This window comes from Molothrus aeneus, chromosome 12 (genome assembly GCF_037042795.1).
Source record: "Molothrus aeneus isolate 106 chromosome 12, BPBGC_Maene_1.0, whole genome shotgun sequence".
In the NCBI taxonomy this organism is placed as follows: Eukaryota; Metazoa; Chordata; class Aves; order Passeriformes; family Icteridae; genus Molothrus; species Molothrus aeneus.
This window is the reverse complement of record NC_089657.1, coordinates 16,839,585-16,865,078: the sequence shown is the minus strand read 5'-3', so window position 1 is coordinate 16,865,078 and position 25,494 is coordinate 16,839,585. Positions and strand designations below refer to the sequence as shown.

General features: G+C 59.2%; 2 protein-coding genes across 4 annotated transcripts in view; one reads left to right on the top strand and one right to left on the bottom strand.

The window, feature by feature from the left end:
• The first annotated feature begins 7,099 nt into the window (after nucleotides 1–7,099).
• On the top strand, nucleotides 7,100–18,134 carry LOC136561911 (semaphorin-3D-like). The gene is made up of 17 exons (XM_066558436.1): nucleotides 7,100–7,223; nucleotides 11,643–11,803; nucleotides 12,481–12,543; nucleotides 12,767–12,886; nucleotides 13,192–13,294; nucleotides 13,395–13,523; nucleotides 13,815–13,960; nucleotides 14,188–14,302; nucleotides 14,410–14,479; nucleotides 14,829–14,973; nucleotides 15,050–15,272; nucleotides 15,392–15,480; nucleotides 15,965–16,006; nucleotides 16,267–16,424; nucleotides 16,629–16,693; nucleotides 16,867–16,997; nucleotides 17,082–18,134. Exons 1-17 carry the CDS (start codon nucleotides 7,100–7,102, stop codon nucleotides 17,493–17,495), a joined length of 2,298 nt encoding a protein of 765 aa, XP_066414533.1. The 3' UTR covers nucleotides 17,496–18,134.
• RAD54L2 (RAD54 like 2) overlaps nucleotides 18,059–25,494 on the bottom strand; it is a 68,759-nt gene continuing 61,323 nt past the window's right edge. For 2 of the 3 annotated variants that reach the window (XM_066558433.1, XM_066558434.1), the window contains 4 exons: nucleotides 25,262–25,458; nucleotides 24,702–24,791; nucleotides 24,054–24,146; nucleotides 18,059–23,837 (listed from right to left, as the gene is read on the bottom strand). In XM_066558433.1, the coding sequence (XP_066414530.1) occupies nucleotides 22,849–23,837; nucleotides 24,054–24,146; nucleotides 24,702–24,791; nucleotides 25,262–25,458 (1,369 nt within the window). In that variant the 3' untranslated portion in view covers nucleotides 18,059–22,848. The remainder of the gene's footprint in view (nucleotides 23,838–24,053; nucleotides 24,147–24,701; nucleotides 24,792–25,261; nucleotides 25,459–25,494) is intronic. The other variant, XM_066558435.1, reaches the window with a different exon arrangement.

The following is a 25,494-nucleotide window of genomic DNA, read 5'->3' as shown; positions in this document are numbered from 1 at the left end:
GTCAGGCACCTCCATCCTCATTAAAATACTTTCTCCGGCGGAGCCCCCCACGCCTGCCCAGCCTGTTCCAATTAGCGCAGCGCCGGGAGCAGCGCTCCCGCTGATGAAAACAAAACACGGCCGGGCTTTCAAGTGTCGGGGGAGACGTGTGGCCCAGCTGGGACAGGGTGGCCCCGGGACTGTCACCCGCAGCCGTGTCGCTGGCTGGCAGTGGTGAAGTGGCTCATGAGCCGGGTCACTGGGCAGCATAGCAGGTGTTTCATGGCCAGCTCCTGCCTGGAACGGGGAGATGTGGCCAAGCTAAAAGCACTCTGAGTGGTGCTGAGCATCCCTGTCCGATAGGTTTGGAGGTGGGAAGCAATAATACCGAGGTGAATGAAGGAAATCAATGTTGCAGATCGTGTGGGCTTGCTGCAGAAAGCCTTGGCGTCTTCAGAAGCAATCAGCGTTGTCCTGGGGGTGCTGGGACAGGCTGTAGCCTGCCCAGGAAACAGGAATTCTTTCCCCAGTGCTAGCTCTCCCTGGAGACACCCCGGGGATGGAGCTGTTCCTCCCAGCCCTTGGGTCTCTGCTGGAATCCTTTGCAGGGGTCCCACCAGGACCCAGCCAAACCCACCCCTCTTTCCCAGAGGCCACCGAGGGGCAGCAGCCCTGGCACTGGGTTCCAGCTGGTGCCCCAGGGCTGCTGAGCTCTGTGTTGAAACCCCAGGGGTCACCCACGGAGGCTTTACAGGCAGTCCGTGGCAAGGAGCACGGGCAAAGCTGCCCCTTGCTGGAGTCCATGCTGATCCCTGGCCTTGGAGCCCCTGCCAGCTCTGAGCACGTGTGGGATTCACCCAGGCTGATCCCGGAAAATCTGAAGCCCAGAGAAGAACTCCTGAGTGGGGCAGGGCTCCTGAGCCTCCCCAGGGCTGTGCTGAGTGTCAGGCCATGTGGCAGACAGGTGACAAGGGTGGGTTTCAGCGCTGGGGTATAAATGGCTCTGAGGAATTCAGGGCTGCCTCTGGGGACCCCCGAGGCTTTGAGAACCTGGCCTGGCAGCTCAGCAGGCAGGCACAGCCTCTTCTCTGCCTTTCTTGGGTACTTAATACAGCATTAAAGCATGGCAAGCCCCCTCCAATGAAGTGTCTCTTCTGAGGAGAGACTGCAGGAGTTGACCCTGTTTAGTCTAGGGAAGAGAAGGCTGAGAGGGAATCTCATTAATGCATATAAATATCTCAGAGGTGGGTGCCAAGAGGATGGTGCCAGACTCTCCTCAGTGGTGCTCAGCAACAGGATGAGGAGTAATGGCCATGAAGCAAAACACAAAATTTTCACCTCAACATGAGGAATAACTTTACATTGAGAGTAGCAGAGAACTGGAACAGCTCCCCAGGGGTGTCGTGGAGTTTCCCTCTCTGGAGACATTCCAAACCTACCTGGACTCATTCCTGTGTAACTTGGTCTAGGTGACCCTGCCTTGATGGGGGGGGAGGGTGGGCTGGATGATCTCCAAAGGTCCATTCCAACCCCTATAATTCTGTTATTCTGTGAAAGAAATTTAAGCTTCTCAATTGCACTAGGAGGCAAATTGGGAATTTAGTATGTAGAGTCAGCCCAGAGTTTAATACACCAAGTTAACCCACACTTGTCCCTTCTCCGCTCTGCCCATGGAGGAAGCCAATCCTCTGTGAATCTGCCACTTCCCACTGGGGTCCCAGTGTGGTTTGCCCACTCCAGGAGCCCTGGGATGGGCACCAGGACTGTGGCACTGCCCTGTGCTGGGAGCTGCCTGTGCTCTGGCAGCATTTTAGGTGAGAGCAGACCTGCAAGGTGCAATAAATGCTGTGACTCCATTCAGCCTCCTCTGTACGTTGGACTTGCTGCCTCCCTGGGGCTGGATGCCCTTGGGGTAAATTAGGAGGAGGAACAGTTTATGTCCCATTCAAGCAGTACATTCAGGAACATCTAAAATTCCTGCAGGGGCTGGAAGCAGGGGCTGATCCAACCCTTCACTGTGCCTGTCACTGTGCCCTGAGACAACACTGCTGGGCCACCTTCCCAGCCAGATGCCCAAGAGCCAGGCCAGGTCAGCCTTCACCTCTCAGTAGCAAGGGAAAGGTGGGGACTGAGCCAGCAGCCTCTCAAGAAAGGGATTAGCAGGATGTTAAGGGAAGCCAGCTCTTTATCCCTTCATAAACAGTTATTAATATCCTGGCCAGCCTCAGGCTTGGCAATTCCCCACTTGCTTTCAGAGGATGTGGTCCCAACTGGAGCGTGCCTGCAGCTGCTGTAACTTCAGAGAGACAAGCACTGTGCTGTGCTCTTGCTCTTGGTATTGTCAGAGGGTATTATCCCTCTGGTAATACCCAGAGCCCCGGGCTGTCCCTGCCCACTGCCACTGTCACCCAGTGCCCATGGGCTGGGAGCCCCCCTGGCTGGCAGGGGTGACATCCTGAGGGTCTGCAGGGTGCCAGTAGCAGCTGGGAGCCTTCTTCCCTGCCCGTGGTGTTGGCACACTCCAGCAGGGTTGTCTGGCAAGGAAGGGAGGTCTGGGGCTCCCTGCAGCCAGGGGACAGCAGTGAGGGGGATGTCCCGGCTGGATGCGATCCTGCTGGCCCCTGGCTGTGTGATGGCACTGACGGGGTTGAGCCTGGAGCAGCCTCAACCTTCTGCTGCTGCCCAGCAATCCCTTATCCAACCCCTCCAAAATCTCCTCCCTGTGTCTCTGCAGATCTGTGTGTGACCTCGTTGCTGAAGGCTTCACTGGGACCCCGATGCTTCCCAGGGCACACCGTGCTGTCCCAGTGCCACCCAAGCTCTGGCACTTGGTTTGTGGTCCCAGCTTTGATGTCACGGAGCGGGACCGTCACGTCCTCCTCCCACAAATCACTCAGCACCACGGGCTCCCTCAGGGATTGGCTCTGCCCCAGCCTGGCAGCTCGGGGAAGGCAGGGAGGGCTCACCATGTGTCTTTGTCTTTCCACTGGAGAAATCGACAGCTGCCTCTCGCTGCAGCTGCCGGGGCATCCATCATCCCGCAGGGGATGGAGAGGGACAGGCACAGCCCTGGGCTGAGCAGGGAGGGCCAGGCGGTGGCTCCGGGACAGCTGCGGGCAGGGCGCTCACCGAGGCTCGGGGCCAGCAGCTCGGCTGTGCCCGCTCCCCTCACACCTGGCTCCGCATTCCCACGGCACGGAGCACGGGCAGGCACCCGGCTGGCCCCAGGTGTGCGCGGGATGGGCACCCGGGCTGAGTCCTCTGCACCTCCCGCTCCGGCTTTGCCCCTCAGTTTTCTTGGTCCCGGCTCCCAAAAGTGGCAGAGAGGGAATCACCCACACCAGGGCTTGTGCTGGGAGAGAGGCAGGACAGCCTCAGGAGCCTGGGAGCCAGGGCTTGGCTGCTTGGGAATCTTGGGAAGCACCAGCCTCATGGAGGGGGTCTGGGCTCCCCCTTCTCAGGGCGAGTTCTAGCCCAGCGCTTCTGTGGCCTGCTGGGGATGATCCCTGTGGATGGATGCTGACTTGGGTGCAGTGCCTCTCCTCCCCCCGTTCCTTGCCCTCGAGGTGCCCCAGCTGTTGGGAGCAGCATTTCGCCCCCTGGCCCTGGCAGCCCCGCCGTGTAAGCGGAGAAGGCAGCAGGCTGTGAGCGCGCTGGGGATTATCGGGACACAATCGGGGCTGTGAAACCAGCGAGCACATGGCAGAGCCGCTGTTGGTGCTGCGGGAGCTCAGCTCGGCATCTCTCCCTCTCAGAGATAATCTACAGCCTGATAAACCCACTGCCAGCGCCCTCCCCCTCCGAAATTTGGGCTGCTTTAAACTATTCACGGCATTGCAACACAAAGGGGCTGTCAGGAGGAAATTGGTGCTGTCGCGGATAAATGATTCCCTCCTGTACCCGTCTCAAACAGAAGGGATTTGTCTTTTCTCTGGGCTGCTCACTCTCTGGCAAGGCTTTCCAGGGGATTTTGTGTGACAGCCCAGAACCTCAGACCTGCTGGACTTCTGTTCTGTGCAGAACTCGATGCAGCCTTACATTAATTAAAGGCAGTTTATAAAAATGAGGGAGTGACTTTCTACACAGCCAGATAGTGCTAGGTCAAGGGGGAAATGGTTTCCAACTAAAAGAGGAGAGATTTAGACTAGATGTCAAGAAAAACTCTTTACAGTGAAGGTGGTGAGGCCCTGGCACAGGCTGCCCAGAGAAGTGGTGGATGCCCCATTCCTGGAAGTGTTCACAGCCAGGTTGGATGGGCCCAGAGCAGCCTGACCCAGTGGGGTGGCATCCCTGCCTGTGATCATCTGGAACAAGATGACCTTTAAGGTCCCTTCCAACCCAAAGCATTCTGTGATTCTGTCTCTTCTGCAGATCTCCAGTAGAAGGGGAGGGAGGGAGGGCACAGGGAAGCTGCTGGGACCAGGGCACCTGGTGAACTGCTGGCAGACTCAGCCCAGCACCGTGGTGTCACCACCTGTGCCACCTATGCCTGGCACTGCTGGTCACTGCCAGCCCCCCAAACAAGGCTCTGCCATCCCCCAAGTCCTCCCCTGAGAGTCCTGTGGTGCCTGGAGTATGAAATGTCAGCCCTCTGCCCCCCCTTCTCTCGGCAGCCCACCCTCATCAGCACTTCCCTCTCCAAACTGAGATGGAAAGAGTTGCAGCTCTGGACAGTTGATTATTTAAAGCTGTCGGGAGTGTTTAATTTAACCCTGGATTCATCATTCCCAGCTTGTTTCCATCCACCAGGCACCCGAGCTCCCCCTCTCTGTGTAAACTCTGTGAGCTCTTCCCCTCCAGCTGATCTGTTTCCCGGTGTCCCTGCACTGACTGGCACAGCCAGGGATGTCCTTGTGTCAGGGGCTGTGGGCACAGGGGGCTGTGCCAGGATTTTAGCCAGGTGTCAGGAGCTGGATGTGCCTCACCACTGCCTGGGCACGATGGGAGGGAGCCCCTAAATACCCATGGAGGGATGACACCCGTGGGAAGTGTTTCTTACTGGAGGTTATCCTCTGGCAGTTTTTTTATTTCCTTATCTGCTGCAAACCCCTCACTTTCCTATGCCTGTGCCCAGCTCTGCCAGGGTTCTGGGACCCTCCTGGGCATGGCTGTGGCTCCTGCTGCCATCAGCCCTGCTTCTGGCATTCCTAGGGCAGGAGATGGAGCTCTGGTATAACTGAGCTGTGCAGGGGAGTGCATGCCTGGCCCTAAATTCACCGTGTGTGAACGTGTCCCGAGGCAGGAGCAGTGCCCTGCCTGCCATCCGCAGAATCCCAGCCTGCCCTGGCATCCCCTGGGTCATGAAAGGTTCCTCCAAGTCTGCCTTAGCCCAAAGTCAAGCCTAGCACAGACCCAGCTCCATTTATAGAACCCTTCAATTAGAGGACAGCATTTTCCCAAGTCCTGCAGCAACACAACACACTTTGGCAAAGGAAAAAAAAATCCCTGTCAGATGCCAGCCCTGTCCTTGTGGTGACCCCTGGGGCAGCAGCGCTGGCTCAGGGCACGGCTGTGAGTGCCCAGGGTGGCTCTGGGGCAGCACTGCAGGTGCTGGGCAAGGGAAGGGCTGAGATGCAGCTTGTCACTGCTGCCTGCTGGGGAGGTGTTTGTGGCAGCAAGGGCAGCACTGCCTGTGAATCCCCACGTGGCTGATGGGTTCCTAACAGAGAACCCCACCTCTCCACAACCCAGGGGCAGTTTGAACCTGGCCAAACCCATCATGCTCATGGGGTGGTTTTTGTCCCCTCCCTAGGGAATGTTTGATGTGGAAAAGTGCCCAGGAAGGGCTGGCTGGGTGGAGAGAGCTGCCCCAAACTAAAGAGAGAGACAGAGCACAGCACAGCCACCACCCTGAGGTCACACCCATGTCCCAGCATGGTGCCAGGTCTCCTGTACAGGGGAAGGACCTGGAGCAGCAGCAGGTTGTGCTGACCAGAGAGAGATCCAGGCAGTAGTGAAGGCAGGGAAGGGGCAAGAAAGGAGCTGCATCCAGCCCAACCACAGTTTGCTGCTGGGAGGGAGAGAAAGCCCAACCCCACCAGCCCAAAACCTCCTCCCTAGGCAGAGCTGAGCACTCCTCCTTGTGCAAGGCAGTTGGAAAGACTTGGCTCCACCACCCCTTCCACATCCCATTGCTGGGATGGCAGGAACCCCCTGCTCCTTGTGCCAAGAGCCTCTGGCCAGGGATGAGCCAAAAAGCTCATTTTAAATCTTTCAGTCATGGGACTGGAAGAAGTTGATATGCAGCAAGAGAGGGAGTTAGTCAGAGCTGCCATGTAGGGACCAGGTTTTTATTAAGTGGAGAAAAAGCCTCTAAGTAGCCTGGATTAAGTGGTTAGAGCTGGCAGGCCAGCCCTGCTCCTGGCAGGGGCTGTGGGAGCTGCTGTGGGAGGCTGTGAACCCCTGTACCCTCCAAAGGGGGGTATTAAAGAGGGGGTGTTAAAGGATGTGAACCCCTGTACCCCTCCAAAGGGGGGTATGCATTACCAACCCACAGCACCCTGGAGCCAGTGGATGCTGGTGGCCTCAGAGAGCTCTGTGGTGACAAGGAATTTCAGAGATCCTAGCCAGAGATGTGTCATGCACACACAGAGCCACAGATGATATTGGAGAGATCACAGAAATGGCATTTATGGGTGGTGCTCCAAAACATGAATTCCCCTTTCAGTGAAAGGGAGGAGGTTTAACCCCAAGCTGAGAACAGATGAGTATTAGGGATCCTTCAGGAGGCTCTAGCAAGCACTGGAGCCTGAGCAGAGGATGCCCAAGCTGTGAGAGCCCATTGGAGGGTTGGAGGATGCTACTGCCCTCACACCAGTCACCTCCAGGATGCCCAAATCCCAGCTCTCCCAGGTTCCACATGAGGTGGGCACGCTGGCATCACCCCCCACACCTCTCCTGGGCAGGCTGGAACAGCTGCCCTGTGAACTCCCTGGGCATGGAATGTGCTGGAGCCCTCAGGGGATGGAAGGTAAGAGGGTGCCAGCCACAGCTGCCCTCCCAGTGCCCACAGCTGCAGCCTCCCCCTTCTCTGCTTGCAGCTGGCATTGGAGGTGGCATCTCGGCGCTGGACCATGGTGCTGTGAGGGCGAGCAGACCCTGCCCACTGCCCTGTGCCAGCATGAGGGTTGCCCCTGGCCACTGGCTGTCCCTGGCCACACTCCTGCTCTGCCTCCTCCTGCAGCAGCTGGGCAGCAGCAGGGCATGGAAGCAGCACGCCCCACGCCTCCGCCTCACCTACAAAGGTAAGGGGGTTCCTCAGGGTCTGCACCTTGCTGGGAGGGCTGGGAGAGCTGTGTCCTGGGCTGGGGCTGAGCTGGGTACCCCTGGGGATGTCCCCTGCCTTCAGCTCACAGGGACACTGAGCCCTGGGACAGTGTCACCAGCCTCTTCCTCTGCCTCCCACCCCCACAGTCCTACCCCAGCTCAGCCCTCCTGCTTTTGACCCTCCTGCTCTGTCAGGAGAGACTGATCCCCTGTGCAGATCATCTCCCTGCTGCACTTCTCCCTTCCTCCCTGCATCTGGCTCTCTGTTTGCATGATGAGTTCTTCAGGGCAGGCACAGTTTGCTCCTCTCAAGCCTGATGCTTTGGTGATCTGAAGATGCAGCAAGGGCAGACTGACAGCACAAAACACAGCCCAGAGAAGTGTGGGAAGGGAGTGCCTGGAGGGGAATGGCCTGAGCAGCTAGAGCAGAACCCTGCCAGCTTGGCAGCTTCTCACTCTGCCGTGAACCTGCGGCATGGATGTGGCCAACTGAGCTGCTTTCAGCTTCTCCTGTGTGAAAAACAAGTTTCTTTGGAGGATGGCAGCTCAGCACATCCCCAGTGTTGCCCTGGATGTGACCATCGGGAGGGCTGGCCCAGTCCTCTCCACACCTGAGGGTGGAGCAGCTTTCCCATGGGTAGGGCACTCCAGGCTCCAGGGCCATGCTTGGCCCACTCCATCACCCTGAGAAGCTGCTCTCCAGGCAGGGACAACCAGCACGGTGAAAGATGCTCCCCTTTTGTGGCTGGAGAGGGCTGGACCTCCCAGGGGTGCAGGATATCTGTGTGAGGAGATGGCCCTGCTGGTAGCCCAGCTCAGAAACCACTCAGCTCTGCCTTTCCTTGGAGCCAGAGGAGGCAGACGAGGCTGCTGGGGCAGCTGGACAGAAAGGGGACTGCTGACTTCAAAGCCCCAAAGTCTCCCGGGCCAGGCATGCCAAGAGCCCTCTGCCTTGGGCAGAGGCAGGAGAGGAAGCTCCCAGCATCAGGAGGGCTCAAGCTTGAAGTGAACAATGGTTGAAGGGATGTGACTCATGGACAGCACGGGGCAGGTTCAAGGACACAATGCCTTGGGAAGTTTAGGTTTAAAAACCCCTAGGAAAAAAAAAATAAATAAAAGGAGGGCTTTGAGGGTCCATGCACGGGATCAGCCTTGCCCTCAGATCCCAGCACGGATGGGGGTGGCGGACAGAGGCTCGGTGGGGCGGGGGGAGGACACGTAAGCAGGGTCGAGAGAAGGAAATGACAGCAGCGAGGGCCGGGAGAGCACAGGAAGGATGGGGCACAGGGCACGGGGCCAGCAACAGCAGCAGCGGCTCCCGCCCTGCCCAGAGCCCCGAGGAGGTTTAGAATAGCGCACGGGGCAGCCCGGGCTCGGCCGGGTCAGGCTGGGTCAGCCCCAGCGCTGCCTGAGCTCAGCCTCTCCTTTCCCAGGCTGGGCAGCAGGGAGGGCACAGCAGCCCTGCCAGCTCCTCCTGCGGGAACATCCCAGGAGCTGGCGCAGGCTCCTCTGCCAGCCTCTGATCTGCAGCCAGGCGGGACTCGGAGGCTGCCACCACTCAGCAAGTGCTCCGGAGCACGGGGAGGTCACGGGGCTCTGTTATCACTCCAAGGGCTGCCCTGCACGTCCCTTATCAGCCAACAGCAGTGAGGGGCCAGAGCCTGATTTAGCACCAAGCTTGCCCTGGGCTCCAGGGATCTCCTCCGTGGGCTGCTGTGCCTGTGAGGGGGAAGGGGACAGGGCAGCACAGCCGGGCTGTGACCCCAGGAAGCTCCAGGTCAACCTGCACGGGGGATGCTGTGGCTGAGGGGCAGGAGGAGATGATGGATGGGACAAGGCCATCCACAGTGGTCCCGGCAATAAAGACAAACACCGTGGCCTTGGGAGATAGTGAACACAAAGGAGAGGATGTTTCTCTGGGCTCACCCATAGATTTGGCCATGGCATGGCTGCTGCAGAGCCCCCCCGGTTCCCCTTCTCCAGCATCAGGTTTGGATCTAATGACCCGAGGGTGAGAAGAGGCTGGGGTTTGTGCAGCAGCTTCCTGGCTCTGGATCCCAGCACTCGATGTCCCCTTGGTGAGGGAGCAGAGCCATGGGGTTAGGCTCAGACCCTCCTGGTCATTAACCTGCCAGAGGGTGCAAGTGCAGGGCAGTGAGTCCTTCCAGGGGTCTCCCACGTACTACCAGAGGCAGCAGAGAGGGCTCTTCCAGCACCCTGACCTTGTCCTCACACAGGGCTGGTGCAGGTCAGGCAGTGAGCAGCCAGTGACATTCACTGGGACCAGCCTTGTACCCATTCCCCTTAATTACACTCAGGTACTGGAGGAGCCTTTGCCCTCCCACCCCAATCTCCCTCCCCGAGCCCTGTCTGACATTTCTCCTGGTCCTGGGAGCGTTGGCAGACACAGGAGGGTGAACGATGCACCCACGCTGTTAGAGATCCAGCAGGGACAATGGCCCGCAGGAAGGGACAGGAATTCAGCTGTTAATCCCATTCAGCTGGTGGGAAATGGCTTGGAAGCCTTCTGCCCTGTATCTCTGGCACCCAGAGAGCCCTTGGGCACTCGAGAGAAGGGGGCTGTGTGGTTTTTGTGGCAGCAGGAGGAGAACCAGGAGCTCCCTGGTGTGGCTTGGAGCTGCTGCTGGCAGAGGAGGATTTGTGTCCCCACCGGCACGGGAGCTGCCCGGAGCGGGGGAGAGGGAAGGGCCGGCTGGGAGCCAGCCTGGCCGCTGGATGCGGGCAGGGACCCGCGCTGCCTGGCCCAGCAGGGACCAGAGGACATCCGTGGCGTCTCCAGCCCGCAGGCTCTGGCCTCGCTTCCCCTCTGCCCTGGAAAAGGAGTGGAAGGAAGTGAGACAACCTCCCGGGGCAGCCGGTTCCCTCTGGATGGAGCCGTGCCTGTGCCCACGTCCCCCCCACCTGCAGCCGGGGCCGCACGTCCGCCCGCGCTGCATCCAGCACCGGCTTCCCTGAGCGCCTCCTTCCTCTGCTCCTGACACTCTGCTGCACTCCCTGCGACTTGGGGCAGACTTTCAGCCCGGATCTTACAGGTTTCCCTGAGTTTCCAGCCACATTCCACCTCCATTCAGCTCCCATCCAGTGCAGCCCATCTCCCCCTCCCATTACCCTGCACTACACCAAGGCCAGGAGCAGCCTCACCAGAGGAGCCAGCCCTCTGTATCCAGCCACATCCTGCCTCTTCTGGAGAGGGAAGAGATGTGTTATGACTTCTGGAAGCTCCAAGGACTGCCTCAATGCTGGTTTGCTCCGTCTTGGTCCCTGGGAGCAGGGCTGGGGGGTGGCAGCTGCTGCAGTCCCGTGTCGGTGCCGCTGCTCTGGCTGCACTGGGGGGGGCTCGCCCCACAGACCCCCCCCAAACCTGGCCCTGCACATCATAGACCAGCACTGGCCCCAGGGATGTTCTTTCCGGAGTTTTAACCAAGACACAACAGCTTATTGTCCTCCTCACACACCCACATGGCCACAACCGTGCCAGAAGGGCCGGGAGAGCCGCTACGGCTGCTGCACGGGAGGAGCTGCACGGGAGGAGCTGCAGCCAGAAGAGCAGAGCCTTTCCCTCTGCCCTGTCTCTGCTCCCAAAGGAGTGCACTGGGTCAGGGCACCCCTGGATCTTTCCCTGAGCCAGTCTAATGCTGGGTTTGGGCCGCACCTCAGGACACAGAGTGGGAAATGTGGGGTGCTGGGTTGGGGTGGCACTGGAGGCACAGATGGGGATTTCCCCTACAAAGGTCAGTCCCAGTGCATCCATCCACCTGCCTGACCCTGTGCATGGGGTAGAGCCCAGCAGCCACTTCACAGACTTAGGGGTGGGTGCAGAAGGTGCTCAGAGCAGGTTGTGTTGGCTCTGTTTCCACCCAGCCTTTCCTTGGAGGGATGCTTTGCCCCAGCATACAGCAAAAAACCTTTTTAATGTAAATTCCCTTGATCTGAAGCCTGGGGAAAACACACCAGGAGTCACAGCAAGTGAGTCACCTCTCTGCTCTATCCTCAGCCCATGGTTTCAGGGTGGCTTTGGGGCTCCAGGAGATCCTCTGGAAGGCAGGCTGGAAGCTGAGCACTCTGAGCTGCTGGGGCTGAACCCCTGTCCTGCCCTGTGCCTGCAAACAGCCCAGCCAGGGCAAGGTCAGCGCAGTTCTGCTCTCTGTAGGAGTGACTGTTTCCCTCAGCTAAGCACGTTGAGAAGGCTCCATAATGAGCTCAGGGGCACCAAGGGTGGTAGGTGTTGCCAAGGCAGTGGCAGGAATGTCTTGTACCCTTGGAGCAAGGATAGATAACCAGAGCTGTCCCAGAGAGGGAGGCATGGAGCCTCTGGCTGCAGATTGTGTCATTCATGGATGGGTTTCCCTTTCTCCCACCTTGTTTGTGCTCCTCAGACCTGCTGAAATCCAACAGCTCTCGCCTGCTGCTGGCCTCAGGGGATGGGATGGATTTCCAAGCCCTCTTGGTGGATGAAGACAGGGCCTGGCTGATGGTGGGAGCAAAAAACCATATCTTCCTTCTCCACCTGGACCATCCCAGCAGAGAGCCTGAGAAGGTCAGTGCTGGGAGGATGGTGGCCCTGGCCAGGCTGGCCTCTTCCTCCCTGGCAACCACTCCTTGTCCCAGTGCCAGGGCGTGGAGGTGGATGTGCTCTGAACTGGGCTGTTCTAACCTCACCAGGGACACATTTACACCAGGATGTCTCAATCAGTGGGGTCAGCCCATCCCTGGTGGAGCTGAGCCCTGCTGGGAAGGGCTGGCACCAGAGGGACAGGGTGGCTTGGCCAGGAGATGTGATCTGGGTGGACTGCAGGCAGTGCCCCGAGCCCTGCTGTCACACCCAGTCCCTGTGCTGCCCCCAGAGCTCCAGCAGTGACTCCACTAATGTCATCCCAAGACATCCTGCTGGCCGGCTGTACGGCCGGAGCCCAACAAAAGAAAATCCCATTAAGGGGCTGCAGCCTGGTGTTCCCACAGGCTGGGATCCAGGAGAGCCTGCCCACAGCCTGGGTGGGCCACGGCACGCCCAGGCTCTGTCCCCACGCCAGGGTCACTCCGAGTTGCTTTGGCAGGCTGCCCACTGGGGACTCAGGGGGTGTCACACCTGTGCCAGAGCAATGTCCTTGCCGTGCACCTGAGCCTGGCAGCGCCTGCTGGCTGAGCCCCTTCCCACTGCTGCCACGGCAGGCTGTGGGAAGCAGGAGCTGCATCCAGGAGGTCTTTCTGTTTCAGATTTTCTGGCCAGCCCCCAGGGAGCAGGTCGAGCACTGCCAGCTGGCAGGGAAGAACGTGGAGGTAAGTGGGGCTGGCAGCCCCCACCCGTCGCCTTTGGCAGCTCAGCGCTGATATTAAACAAGCCCATCAGCCGGAAGGGGAGCCTGGGGGTCTGCCTGGAATGGCGCTGTGGAGCCAGCCGGAGCCGAGCCCAGCTGAGCAGCTGCCAGGACAGGCTCTGGCCGGGCTCTGCACCCCCAGCAGTCAGCACAGCTCAGCCCTGACAAACATCTCCCCTGTGCAGACCGAGTGTGCCAACTTCATCCGCCTCCTGCAGCCCTTCAACCAGAGCCATGTGTTCGCCTGTGGCACCGGCTCCTACCAGCCCGTCTGTGCCTTCATCCAGCTGGGAGCCAGGGGGAAGGTGAGGAGCACCTGGACAGACAATCCCTATCGCAGAAGGTGCCAAGGGACCCCTCACCCTGGGAGCAGGGTGCCCCAGAGCCTTGGAGTGTGGCCAGCCTGGTGCAGGCCCCGGCATTCACACGGAGAGAGCAGCTCTGGCTTGGGAGTGTCAGAGTGTCCCAATGGGCATAGGACCAGGTTCTGGCATCCCCCTGAGGAGCCCGTTCATCACAGACACACCAATCTCCTTCCCACTCTTTCCTCCAAGTTCCAGCTTGTTCCCAGACTCCCCCTGGGCTGACATCTCCCCCTTGGCTCTGGCAGGGTGCCCGGGCTCCCCGCATGCAGCTGGTGACCCACTCCTTGGAATCGGGGCGAGGACGGTGCCCCTACAGCCCCCATGAGCCCTTCACAGGACTCCTCATCGGTAAGAGGGAGGGAGGAGCAGAGGGGAGGCTGGGAGGGCACTGCTGGGAATAATCTGTGCTGGATGGTGATGCTTCCCACCCACACCCCCTACCCTGCAGGTGGGGAGCTGTATTCAGGCACCTCCAGTGACTTCATGGGCAGCAGCGCTGCCTTCTTCCGGACCTGGGTCCACGGGGCCGAGCAGAGCTACATCCGCACGGAGCAGAACCAGGACAACTGGCTACACGGTAGAAGCAGGGGCACCTGTGGGAAATGGGGCCTCTCCTTCCAGCTGGGGAGAGGCTGGGGCCAGCACTGGGGTCAGAGCTCTGACCTGGGCCCTCTCTCCTTGCTGGGGGGAAGCACTGATGAAGCCCCTGGTGGGACCTGTGTTCCAGCGCATGTTCCGCACCCTGAGCACTGGGAATGGTGCTCTGTGTCCCCTCAGCACCTCACACCGTTCCCAAGGGCTTTCAGGGCAGTACCACAGGGTGAGATCAGGGCACAGGGCCACATTGTGCTGCTCCTTTCCCCCTCAGAGCCCACATTTGTTGGAGCCTACACCATCCCTGATACCTACAACCCCCACGATGATAAAGTCTACATCTTCTTCCGTGAGATGGCCATGGATGCTGGGCAGTGGGAGCAGCGGCACATCCACGCCAGGGTGGCCAGGGTCTGCAAGGTCAGTTGCCAAGGCCAACACCCTGTGGCCTGTTGTCCCACCAGGTGGGCTTTTACCTGTTGTGGACCAAGGAGCATCCCAAGCAGAGGAATGTGAGGGTGTCACTGCACACCTACCACAGGCAGAGAGCTCAGGGCTGGGGGTGTTCCTCTATGGGAATGAGGAGGGCACAGCAGTGGAGGAGACTCAGAGAGGCTGGACTGATCCTGGCTCTTGGTGCCTGGCAGAACGATGTTGGAGGGAAGCGCGGCCTCATCAACCGCTGGAGCACGTTTCTTAAGGCCCGCCTGGTGTGCTCCATCCCCGGGCCTCAGGGCACTGAGACCCACTTCGACCAGCTGGGTGAGTGCCCAGCCCTGTAACACAGCTCCACCAGGGCTGCTCCCTCCAGCACGGCCCCGGGACGCCCACGTGCATCCTGTGCCTCACCTCCACCCCTCTCTTTGCAGAGGATGTTTTCCTCCTGCGCACCCGGGACCCCCAGAACCCCCTTGTCTTTGGGCTCTTCACGGTCTCCAGGTGAGCAGGGCCCTGTGTGGGACAGTGCAGCCCTCACCATGCTGCCCCCCTCAGAGGGAGCTCTGTGGGGAGAAGGGCAGCACCAGCACCCAGCAGGCTGAGGAAGGGCTGCCAGCATTTCTCCACTTTCCCTGCTGCTGGTTCACCAGCATATCGCTAAACCACAGTTTTGTGGCACAGTCAGTGATCCCCAGGCTGCACGGGCTGTGTCAAAGCGATTCCTGTCATCCCCGGGGTGCTGTGCGTGACCCCAGGGCTGACAGGGACAGCGTGGGCTCGGGGGGGTGGGTGTGCACACACCCGGTCCCCGTGGGCTCGGGGACACTGAGAGCCCTGTGCTTCCCCACAGCGGCGTCTTCAGTGGCTCTGCCGTCTGCATCTACTCCATGGCTGCCGTGAGAGCCGCCTTCAGCGGCCCCTTCGCACACAAGGAGGGATTCGACTACCGCTGGGTGGAATACAAGGGCCGTGTCCCCTACCCCCGCCCCGGCACGGTGAGGGAACGGGGAGCAGCTGGAGGGGGAGTGGGACGGACTGGGCTAGCCCTAATGCAGCCTCTGTGTCACACAGTGCCCCAGTGAGACGTACGACCCCCTCCTGCAGTCCACCAAGGACTTCCCCGACGAGCTGATCAGCTTCATGCGCAGCCACCAGCTGATGTGGGAGCCCGTGTACCCGCAGGGCCGGCAGCCCGTGCTGGTCCGGGTCAATGTGCCGTACCGGCTGCGGCGGCTGCTGGTGCACCGGCTGGACACGGAGAGCCGCGACTACGACGTGCTCTTCCTCGGCACAGGTGGGAGCTCACCCCGGCCTGGGAGCGCTGCCACCCCGGGCAGCTCCTGTGGCACTCGGGTGCCGCCAGCCCGGGGGGGCTCCCAGCCCTGACAGCTCCTCCGCCCGCTGCCTTCACAGATGACGGCAAAGTCCTGAAGGTGGCCCTGGCCGGCGGGGTGAGCCGCGGCCCCGAGGTGATCAGCCTGGAGGAGATCAGCGTCACTAAGGTACAGGCAGCCAGGGTGGCACAGGCGGCTGAAGTGAGAGGGTGAGACCACACAGCCTCCCGTGGCGGCGGCACCTCCCTGCAGGCTCTGCAGGAAGACACTGCCGCTCTCAGGGAGGTTCTCACCTCTTTGCCGAGGGCTCCCACCCGCCCTGGGCAGCGGAAAAACACCGAGGGGTGCCAGTGAGACTGGAGCCAAGTCATCTTCCAGCTCCCCATCCAGTCCCTGAGGGGGCATGTGGGTTGCAATTTGGAGCCCACACTGAAATGGGAGGGCTGAGCTCAGGTTTGAAAGCAGGGCTGCTGGGCCGAGCTGTCCTGGGCTGCCCATGCCAGGGGGCCAGCCCAGGGCCCAGGCTCCTTGCATGGAGCTGCTGACCAGGGACCTGGCATCCTGTAACCCCTGGGGACACAATCCTACTTGGTAGGCTAGGGCACCCAGTAGGGACTGACGTGGCTGCAGCACCCTCTTGTTCCCCCTCCAGGTACCTTCTCCCATCCTGGACATGAAGTTATCACCAAAGCGGGTGAGTGTCCCTTCTGCTTCTCCCTAAAGCAGTCTGGGCACAGGGACAGAGGCCAGCTGATCCCAGCCACTGTGCCGGGTCCCTTGGCCCCAGGGGGCCCACATTTAAGGAACAGGATCCTGGCAGGGCATTGAGGGAACGGCAGGCTCTGTCTCGCACTCCTACTGTCCCCCATGGTCTCCACCCCAGCGCAGGCAGGGCTCTGTTCCCTGCCAGCCCCAGCCGTGGGTCTGACTGTCCCTGTCCTGCTTCCCGAGCAGCAGGAGCTGTTTGTGAGCAGCACCCACGGGCTGCACCAGCTCTCCCTGTACCGCTGCGAGCTCTACGGCAAAACCTGCACCGACTGCTGCCTGGCCAGGGATCCCTACTGCACCTGGGACAGCAAGACCTGCGCCCCACACCTGCTCACCGAGAAGAGGTGGGTATGTGCCCGGGCCAGCCCTGCACCCCCCTGCAAGGTGATGCTGTTTGGAGCAGGGAAGGGCAAGCGGCAGCCCTGGAGCTTTACCCATCAGCAAGACCCCTACTGCCACTCTGCCGGCCTGCAACCCACCCCTTCCTGGTGCCCCTTCTTGAGGCATTGCCACGGAGGGATCCCACAGCCCTCTCTGCTCTCCCACAGGCGTGCCCGCTGCCAGGACGTGCTGAAGGCTGACCCACTCAGCCAGTGCCAGGACACGGCAGAGGGTGAGCACCAGCTCCGGCGGGGGCAGCCAGCTGTGCCCAGGGAGCGCCATGCCCGCAGGGACCGCGCTGGGAAACCAGTGTCCCCACCGCGGGCTGGCTGTCCGTGCTGCCCTCCGTTCCTCCCTCCGGTCACACAGCCCGCACTCAGGGCACTCACCCCCTCCCCTGCGCAGGGACAGCCGCGGTGCAGAAGGTGGTTTTTGGGGTGGAGAAGAACTCGACCTTCCTCGAGTGCCTGGCGCGCTCCCCGCAGATCACGATGCGTTGGCTGGTGCGGCGCGGCGAGGAGACGGCCCCGAGCGAGGTACGGGGACAGGGTGGCAGGGACCAGGAGCAGGGGTGGCTTTTATCCCTAAGGACTGACCCACGAGCTCTGTCTTTGCCCCAGGTCAGGAACAACGGACATTTCTTGGTGCTGGAGCAAGGGCTGCTGATCCGCCAGCTGTCGAGGGAGGACGTGGGCACCTACGAGTGCCTGGCGGTGGAGCGCTCCTTCTCCCGGCTCCTCACCCGGTACAGCCTCCGCCTCATCAGGCATGAGGCCGCGGAGCTGCCCCCGTACAAACGGAGCAAGGGCGTTGAGCCGGGAGGGACCCAGCAGAGCCCCCGGCCCCGGACTGACCTGCAGCCGGGCTCCAAGGGCTTCCCGCGGGCCCTGGGGGCCCCGGGCACCAGCCTGGACGCCTACTGCAACGCCCTGCGGCTGCAGGAGCGGCAGCGGCAGCGGGCCTGGCACAAGTGGCAGCACCAGGCCCCGGACAGCAAGAACGGCCGGGTGCGGAGGCACCCGCAGGGCCTGTGAGGGGCAGAGGGAGCCCGGGCTGCCCACATCTCCCTCCCCGATCTCTCCAGGGCCCTCCTCGCACGTCGGCACCAGCTCCGGGACACGTCTCGCCTTGCCGTGCAGAGCTGCCTCGCTGTTACTACCTCAACCCCCGCCAGCCCCGCCGCCTCTCCGCGCCCCACGGGGCACCGGGGCCAGGGCACGCAGCCCGCGCCGCCTCCCCGAGGCTCAAAGCTATTTACCTGCAGAATATTTATTGTCCTTGCTTTCCCCGGCTTTGACTGACGATCAGCCGCAGCAATAATAAGCACAGAGGGAGGGGCCAGGGCCAGCCGTGTGATGCCGCCCTCTGCCCTGGAGGCGGCAGGATGTTCACCTGGGGGGCTGCCGAGGTGTGGATGGAGCTCAGGTGCTGCTGGAAGCAGCAGGACACAGTTGCTGGCTGAGGCTGGGTTCCAGGTGTGCAGAGATGCTCATGCCCAGCCCAGCTCCAACCACTTCAAACGACACCACTTTCCTTTTTTCATTTTGACATTTATTTTACTGGGAAAAAAAAAAAAAAAAGGAGAAGCAACAGGCAGTTATACCAACTTACAATTTATTATTTTTTTAAAAAATGACATGAAACACAAGTAAAAATAAATACATCATATAAACAACAAATTGTTCAAAGTCTCTGTTCTGGGAGATCAGGCGAGCACATCCCGTTGGACAGAGAGAAGAGGGAAGCACATGATCATGCGTGGGGCAAACCGACCGACCCGCCCGGTAGCAATACTCTTTCCAACCACAACAAGACAGGCCACAAACTAAGGCGGCAGTAAAAAAAGAAAAGAAAAGGAAAAAAAAAAGAAAAAGCAACCCAAACCAACAGAAAACCCCAAATGAGACTCAGTGATGGATTCCTTCAGGCTCCCATGGATGTGCCAGACTCCAGCTCCGAGCTGGGCACCATGAAGCAGCACCATGAGGCAGTGGTGGTGGTCTGGGAGGTGGCAGAAGTTGCTCTCCCTCACTTGCCCCATTGTCCCTTCACAGGGAGTGCTTGCTCCAAGGTGCAAGGAGCCATCCCTCACTGTAATCTAGCTGGACTATGGTCCCTGTTCAACCTCTGCCCCCCACCCCAGCCCTCCCACACCCATGGTCCTTCCAAGACAGGGTGGCAAGAAATACCAGCTGTGAAGGCATTTGCTACACTTGTCCCTGTTGGCCTGGATGCCACCCCTAAAACAGCAGCAATCCTCACACCTTCAGCCAGAGAGGCTGTGGCTGCCCCATCCCTGGAAATGTCCAAGGCCAGACTGGACAAGGCTTGGAGCAACCTGGTCTAATGGAAGGTATCCCTGCCCATGGCAGGGAGGCTGGAACAAGACAATCTTTAAGATCCAGCCCAAACCATTCTATGATTCACTGACATCATTAAGTCAAAATACACATAATTTCTAGTGAAGACCCCATGGAAATCCCACCCTTTGCTTGCCAGAACATTTGCTTTCTCCAAGTAGCTGCACCCAACCACCCCACCCTCCCAGACACTCCAGGACAATGTGCAGCAGATCCTGCCCAACACGGGCCAGGCTGGGCTGTGTTGCACCTACCCTGCAGCCCTCCAGGAAGCCCCAAGAGCCACAGCAGCAGTGGGGGCAACAAGCCCACCAAGCCCAGGGCACAGAGCAGCACTCACCCCATGCCCATGGCACTGTCCCACAGCAGTACCCAGCCTTCACCCGACTGTCCCCAGGAGAGCAAACCTCCCACCAAAGGCAAGGGCCAAGGGCTGGGTGCCAGTGTAGAGGCCAGCTGACCGTTTCCAAGGACCCCACAGATCTGCCCTGGCCTTGGGCTGTGCTCAGAAATCTTCTTTACTGTCCAAAACCCTCTGCAGAGAGTCCTGCGCTGCTGTCCTCAGTGTCACCCGCAGCCCCTCTGAGAACCAGCAGCTGCTTCCCATCAGGTCATTTGGAGACAGAAATTCAGCAGCAAAAGAAGAATTTAACCCGTGCAGGGAAAGCCCCTGTTCCAAGCTCAGGAAAACCAAGAGAGAGCCCTCTGCAGTAGAGTCACATGCTGGAGAGGAGAAACCTCTGGGGATAGCAGATGAGGGAGAAGAGCAGGCCCCAGGGGAGGGGAGTTTTAGAGCTTAGAGAGCTCCTCCCACTGGGGATAACCAACACCCCCCTGTGCCTTCTGTGGGGCAGAGGAAATCCTTCCCATGGCACCGTGGGCAAGGAGGTGCCTTGGAGCAACCCCAGCCACTGCCAGCTCCCATGGCAGCCCTGTGGTCAGGGCATCTCTGTGACCATCTCAGCCGAGGCTCTGCCAGGGCCCATCCCCTCCCTCAGGGGCCCCAGGGCTGGTGGCTGGGGCAGAGCTGGGGCTGCCCTGGGGCACTTGCTGTGCAGGGCCCCTGCACTGCAGCTGCCTGGGCTGTGCATGTTTGCCAGCAGCGGGTCATGCACAGGGCAGCCACAGCACAGGAGGGTGCCAGGGCTGTGCAGGCCATGGCCACGCAGGAAGCGGAACAGCCCTCACACCTTGCCCTGGTGCTGGGTTAACAGCCAGCCTGGAGCACATCCTGCACCCTATGGCAGCGGAATGGCAGCCATCCTCAGCTCCTACAGCCACACGGCTCAGGCTCTGCTGGGGGACCACTGGAGAACATCAGGTGGCAGCACAGGGATGTGCCAGGGTCTGCTCTGGAAGCCCTGGGTGCTCTCCTGGAGAGGCGAGGAGCAGAGAGGTGTGCAGCCACCAGTACCACATCCAACCACGGTGCTGACTGCCCCCAGCCACATCTTCACACCTTGTCCCGGCACAGGCCCCATTCAGAGATGACGTGGGAGGGTCCCTCGGATGAGCCCCATGACCCTGACCCCCACAGGAAGGGCTGGGGTGGCTGCAGAGCTCTGGGGGTCTGCTCATGTTCCCACCTCCCACACGCGCCCACAGGTCTCAACACTTGCTACTCTTGACAAGGAAAACCCTTGCCTAGGTCCATTCCCCAAATCCACAGGAAAACTGACAGCCTCACAGGGATGCAACGGACATCTGGGCAAGCTGGTCATACAATCAGTGTCACAGGGTAGTGCATGAAGTGGACACACAGAGCACAGGAGGGCATGACTCACAGATGCAGCACTGTCAAGTCTTTGGAGAAACTTGCATGAACACCATCAGTTAATTTGCTTTGTTACTTTTGTGGGGGGGTTTGATTTTTATTTCCATGGTGCATCCAAAGACAAGTTGTCCAGCAGTTTGCTCAGAACCCCTCGGTTTTCAACTCCTAGGATATGTTAAAGAAGAAAGCACTATTTTAATGTTTGTTTTTTTAAAAAAATAATTAAAATAATTTGCATAGCTAAACTGTTGATCTAAGGCTTCTATGAATGGTGTGGTTATGTTTGACAGACAATGTCCATTAAACAGAGAAAGACACTAGGAAAGCCCCGTAACATTTTTTATTGTGTTTCCGTAACACACGCGTGCACACACAACCCTCTCTCTAAGGAAGGGAGGTCCCCATCTTCCAGCACCCCTTTGGTGGAGGATGTCAGGACATCCTGCCCTTTCCTATACCTAGTTGGTCCCAGCAAGCACCAGTGACTGCAGCCTCCGTGGCCTAGGGGCCCCCTACAGGCTACCACCAGCTCCAGGGCCATCCAAGGCAGGCGAGCACAGCTCCTGCATGGCGATACCCAGATGTGACACGGAGGCTCCTGCATTTCACGTGTCCGTCCCAGTGTGGTCACACACACACACATGCTCCAAGTCCACCTGCACCTGGGTATCCCAGCCTCTCCCTAGGAGCCCTGGCCCTAAGAAGCAGCTGGGATGCTGGCTGGCAGGGCTAGGACCAGGCTCTGCACTCCCTGCGTGGGGAAAGGCACCGCCCCAGCAAGAGCTCTGTTTTCCCAGCTCCACACACCTCACAGCTCTCCTTCTTCTCACTGGGAATGAGCACAGGAGGCTTCCACATGTGCTCCTCCACCTGCCCCATGACAAGAGGATTCCATCTTCCCTCCAGCTGCTCAGCATCCAGAGCAGCTCCTGCTCTGGCAGAATGTCCTGCTGAAACACATCCAACCGGTGCCACCCAGGTCAGCCACAGGCCACCTCCACAGTAGGCCCTGCTCCTAGGCTAGGCTTTGGTCAACCATCTGCTTCTGTCCCCACACAGACAACCCAACAAGCGACCACTGCATGATGGAGGCCAGCTTTTTATTTTTTTAATATGGAAATTAATTTAAAAGTAGAAAGAAAGACTCCCCCAGACAATAAATATTATGCCTTCATGAAATAAATTAATGTAGAGATTCTGTGCAGGGGAAAGTCTCTCCAGTCACAGATTCAACAGCAACTGGCACTGGTCCAGCATCCCCTCCCAACCTTCTCCACTGCCTGGTGCTGTTCAGAAGCAGCAGCGAGCCCACCCATCCCTGGATCTGGTGGGCCACAGCAGGATGAGACGTGGCCTTCACACAGCCTGGCAGGATACAGGGAAGTCAGCAGGATTCCCCTCTGATGGCCACCAAGACATGTGGCATTGCTGCACTCCACTCATCTGGCCTAGCACATAGAGGTGGCATCAGACTCACAGGGCCAACCTACCTTGGATGGGGCCCTCCAGAAGGGCTTGGGGGAGCCCCCCACCAGAGCCCTAGCACAGGAGCCTGCCTGGAGCCCTCCACTCACACTAGTCTCATGTGAATTTGAAGAGGGTGACAAATTGTGGGGTATTTTCTTTTTTTTTATATTTTTTTCTTTTCTTTCTTCTTTTATTTGACATCAATCCCCTCCCTCCCTGCCCCAACATACACAATGTAGATGCCTCCCCACTCCCTCCCCATTAAAAACACTTTGTCCCCAACAAAGGTGGAGTCTGGTGGAGTCACCCCCGGCCCACCCCTCTCGCAGTGAGAGAAGTTCACAGATAAGGCAGTTCATGTGAGAGGGAGCTCGGCCCTGCCAGCAGTCAAGCCTGCACCTCCAGGCCTGAGAAGGGCAGTGACTCACAACACCAAGCCTCCACGGCCAGACAAGACAGAGAACAGAGACAGACAGACAGACAGAGCGTGGGGGGAGGCACTCCTACAGTTTGCATTGCTGCTTCCCTCCTCCCCGGCTCTTGCTCCCCCAGCTCTCAAAGGTCCACCCTATCCCTCTCCCATCTCCCAGCCCCTAATACAATTCTTATCCTTGACAGCTAAAAAACAACAAAACCAAACGAAAAGAACAAAACCACCCCCACGCCACACCCTTCGCATCCTTCTCCACCCACTGCCGTGGCCCAGAGGGAAAATCCTGACTCCCAAAAAGGTCCTGCAACTTTTGCCTCCTGGCAGAGCTGAGACCGAGCAGGAGCTGGGCCTTTTTATTTCCCTGTGATCTCTATGACATCGTCGTCTTTGTCCTCGTCATTAGAGCTGCATCCCACCTCTGGGACCTCCTGGGGTTCAAACTGAGGCACCTGGGACCGAAGGAGACCCCCAGCTGGGTAGCCCGAGTGAGGGGACATGTAGCCAGGGTAGGCAGATGCCATGCTCCTGGGAAGGCTGCTAGGCAAGACGGGGGCTGGGAAAGGAGCGAACATCCTGGGCTCGGGCAGGAGTGACTGCGTGAAGGGAAGCGAGTAATTGGGCAGCACCCCTGCCAGAGAAGGGTTTAGCATGAATGAGGGGACGCTGGCGGTGGCTGAGGTAGCAGCAGAAGAGCTGGCGGTGCCGGCTGTCAGCAGAGGGTCAGTAGTCACAGGGAACACCAGATGAGGGTCTGGGAGTAAATTGGGCAGCTGGTAATAAGAGGAGCCAGTGCCCATGTACAAGGAGTTTCCTGGCTGGGAGGCAAATGGATGGGTTAGGTTGTGGTTTAAAGAGACAGGAGGCATGGTGAACCCACCAGAGACGGGGTACCCGTGTTCGTACGGCTGCGTGGACGATGGCAACTGGCGCTTCTTCTGCTGCCTCCGGGACTGCTCCTCCGGAGCCGATGGCGACGTCGACTTGCGCTTGTTGCCCCGTAAGTCCAACACCGGGTGGGCATCGCCGTGCTGGCTGGTGGCTGGCAGGGCCGAGGACACGGAGGGAGCCATGCAGTGACCCCCCAGGCGCTGCTCGGCTCCTCGGGCGGCGGCGCCGGGCGCGGTGTCCGTGCGGGCAGCGTGGCCCTGCAGCGCCGTGCTGCTGGGAGAGCTGTGGCGGGACTCGCGCGCGGCCGCCGCCTCCGCGTACTGCTGCAGCTCGCTGATGATCTCGGGGCTGTCGGGGGAGATGGGCCGAGTGAGCTCCTCCGCGCTGGGGAGCTGCGGGGATGAGGCACTGTGTCTGCCATTGCTCGTGGACTCCAGGGAAGAGCTCTGGGAGCCTGCAAACAAGGAGATGGGGCAGGTGAGAAACGCGACCTCAGAGAAAAACCCGTGGGCCAAGAGGCAACAGTGGAAAGGAAGGTGGAAATATCTTGGGGATATGGCGGGGTGAGCTCTAAACACAGACTTGATGGAATACACCAGGGAATGCTGCCCCAGACACTCCAGTAGGAAAGCACATGTGCAAGCCCCACACAGCACCCACAAGCCCCTACCTGAGGCAGCTGTCCGACGGTCTTCATTGCCCTTTGGCTTCCCAGTGGTCCGTATGGCAAAAATCCGACCGTCACTGGTCCGGATATACGTCCCTGGAACAGAGGCAAGACAACTTCATTCAAAACTTCATTACAGTTCCAGTCTCAGTTGAGAACCTGGATCTATGAGCCTGCAAGTTTCCTTGGGCAAGAATAGGACAGCAGTGCTGCATAGGCCCAGTGGAGGGCTTTTAGCCCCTTCCTCACCCTCCTCTTTCACCCTTTCAGCTTTCCTAGACTGGAGATCACCCCCTTCCAGTGTGCTGCCAGTGGGAAATGTGGAACTTCACACTTGAAACAGAGTCTGCTCTGGGAGAACCAGGAAGTGTGTGGCTGCCTCAGGACTTGAAGTGAGTGTTGTGAGAAGGAAAAACTGAGCCACAAAGTTCAACAGTTCCTCTCAGGGACAGAAGCAGCCACAGCTGCAACAGCCAGGCAGCATCAGCACACTCAGAGCATGGGCTGCAACAGAGTCACTGCAAACTCAAGACCCCCTTCCCTTCTTGGTTCTTTTTTTCTCAAGGGATTGATTCATGCCTTTACATAATTTTCTCTGCTAATTAGCACTGGCTAGGACCCTATCCACAAGTCTTAGCAGGACAGAATTACCTTTTGTCCCTCGAATGATGTGGATGCTCTCGCCAGCACTGATTCTAGCTTGTACATCAGTGGATGTATTTGTACCCGGAATCACAATATCTGGCAGTGGGGAAAGAAACAGAATAGTGGCCATTAAAGTACATGTCAGCCACAGCCAGGAGAGGGCAGATGCACCACCAACCCCATTTTTTGCAGTGCAATTGTCTCTCCTGTGTGCTGTGCTATAAGCAAGCCCTGGGTTTACTTCTAAACAGCACAAGAAGGCAGCAGAGGCTCCAAGAAAGCTAAAGCCATGTTGTCCTGGCACAGCATCTCCAGAACCACCAGCAATAGTACTGCACGTGCTATCCGGGAAAGTTCACTCCCAACAATCCACCAGGCCCATGGCTCTTGTATACCTGCAGGGAAAGTCCTCCAGGCACAGAGGAACCACTCAAATGCAGAGAGACAGTATCTTTGCCTCTGATGCCCATCTGCCCACAGCCCACATGGGCATGTACAACTCACCCTGATTCTCAGTTCACCATGGGCATCCATGACCCAATCCACTTTGAGCAGTAGCAACTCACCTGTGGTGGTAACAATCTTCTGCACAAAGACACCAGCTCGCTGTAGATAGTTGATGGGAAAGTTGACAGCAGGGTTGGAACTTGAGGTTGATCCTGCACCACCCATGGGGACATGCCGGGGCATCATTGGAATGGGGGTGGACTGAACTGGGCGGACACTTGCCACTGGTTTGTCCTCACCCTTGAGGGCTGGTCGCCTAGTGAGAGAGGAGGGAGGAGAGTGCAGCATCCGC

Coding starts and splice junctions, on each gene's coding strand:
- LOC136561911 (XM_066558436.1), top strand. CDS start 7,100: ATGAGGGTTGCCCCTGGCCACTGGCTGTCCCTGGCCACACTCCTGCTC. Junction 12,544..12,766: donor TGGCAGGGAAGAACGTGGAG/GTAAGTGGGGCT, acceptor TCCCCTGTGCAG/ACCGAGTGTGCCAACTTCAT. Junction 16,998..17,081: donor AGGAGACGGCCCCGAGCGAG/GTACGGGGACAG, acceptor TCTTTGCCCCAG/GTCAGGAACAACGGACATTT.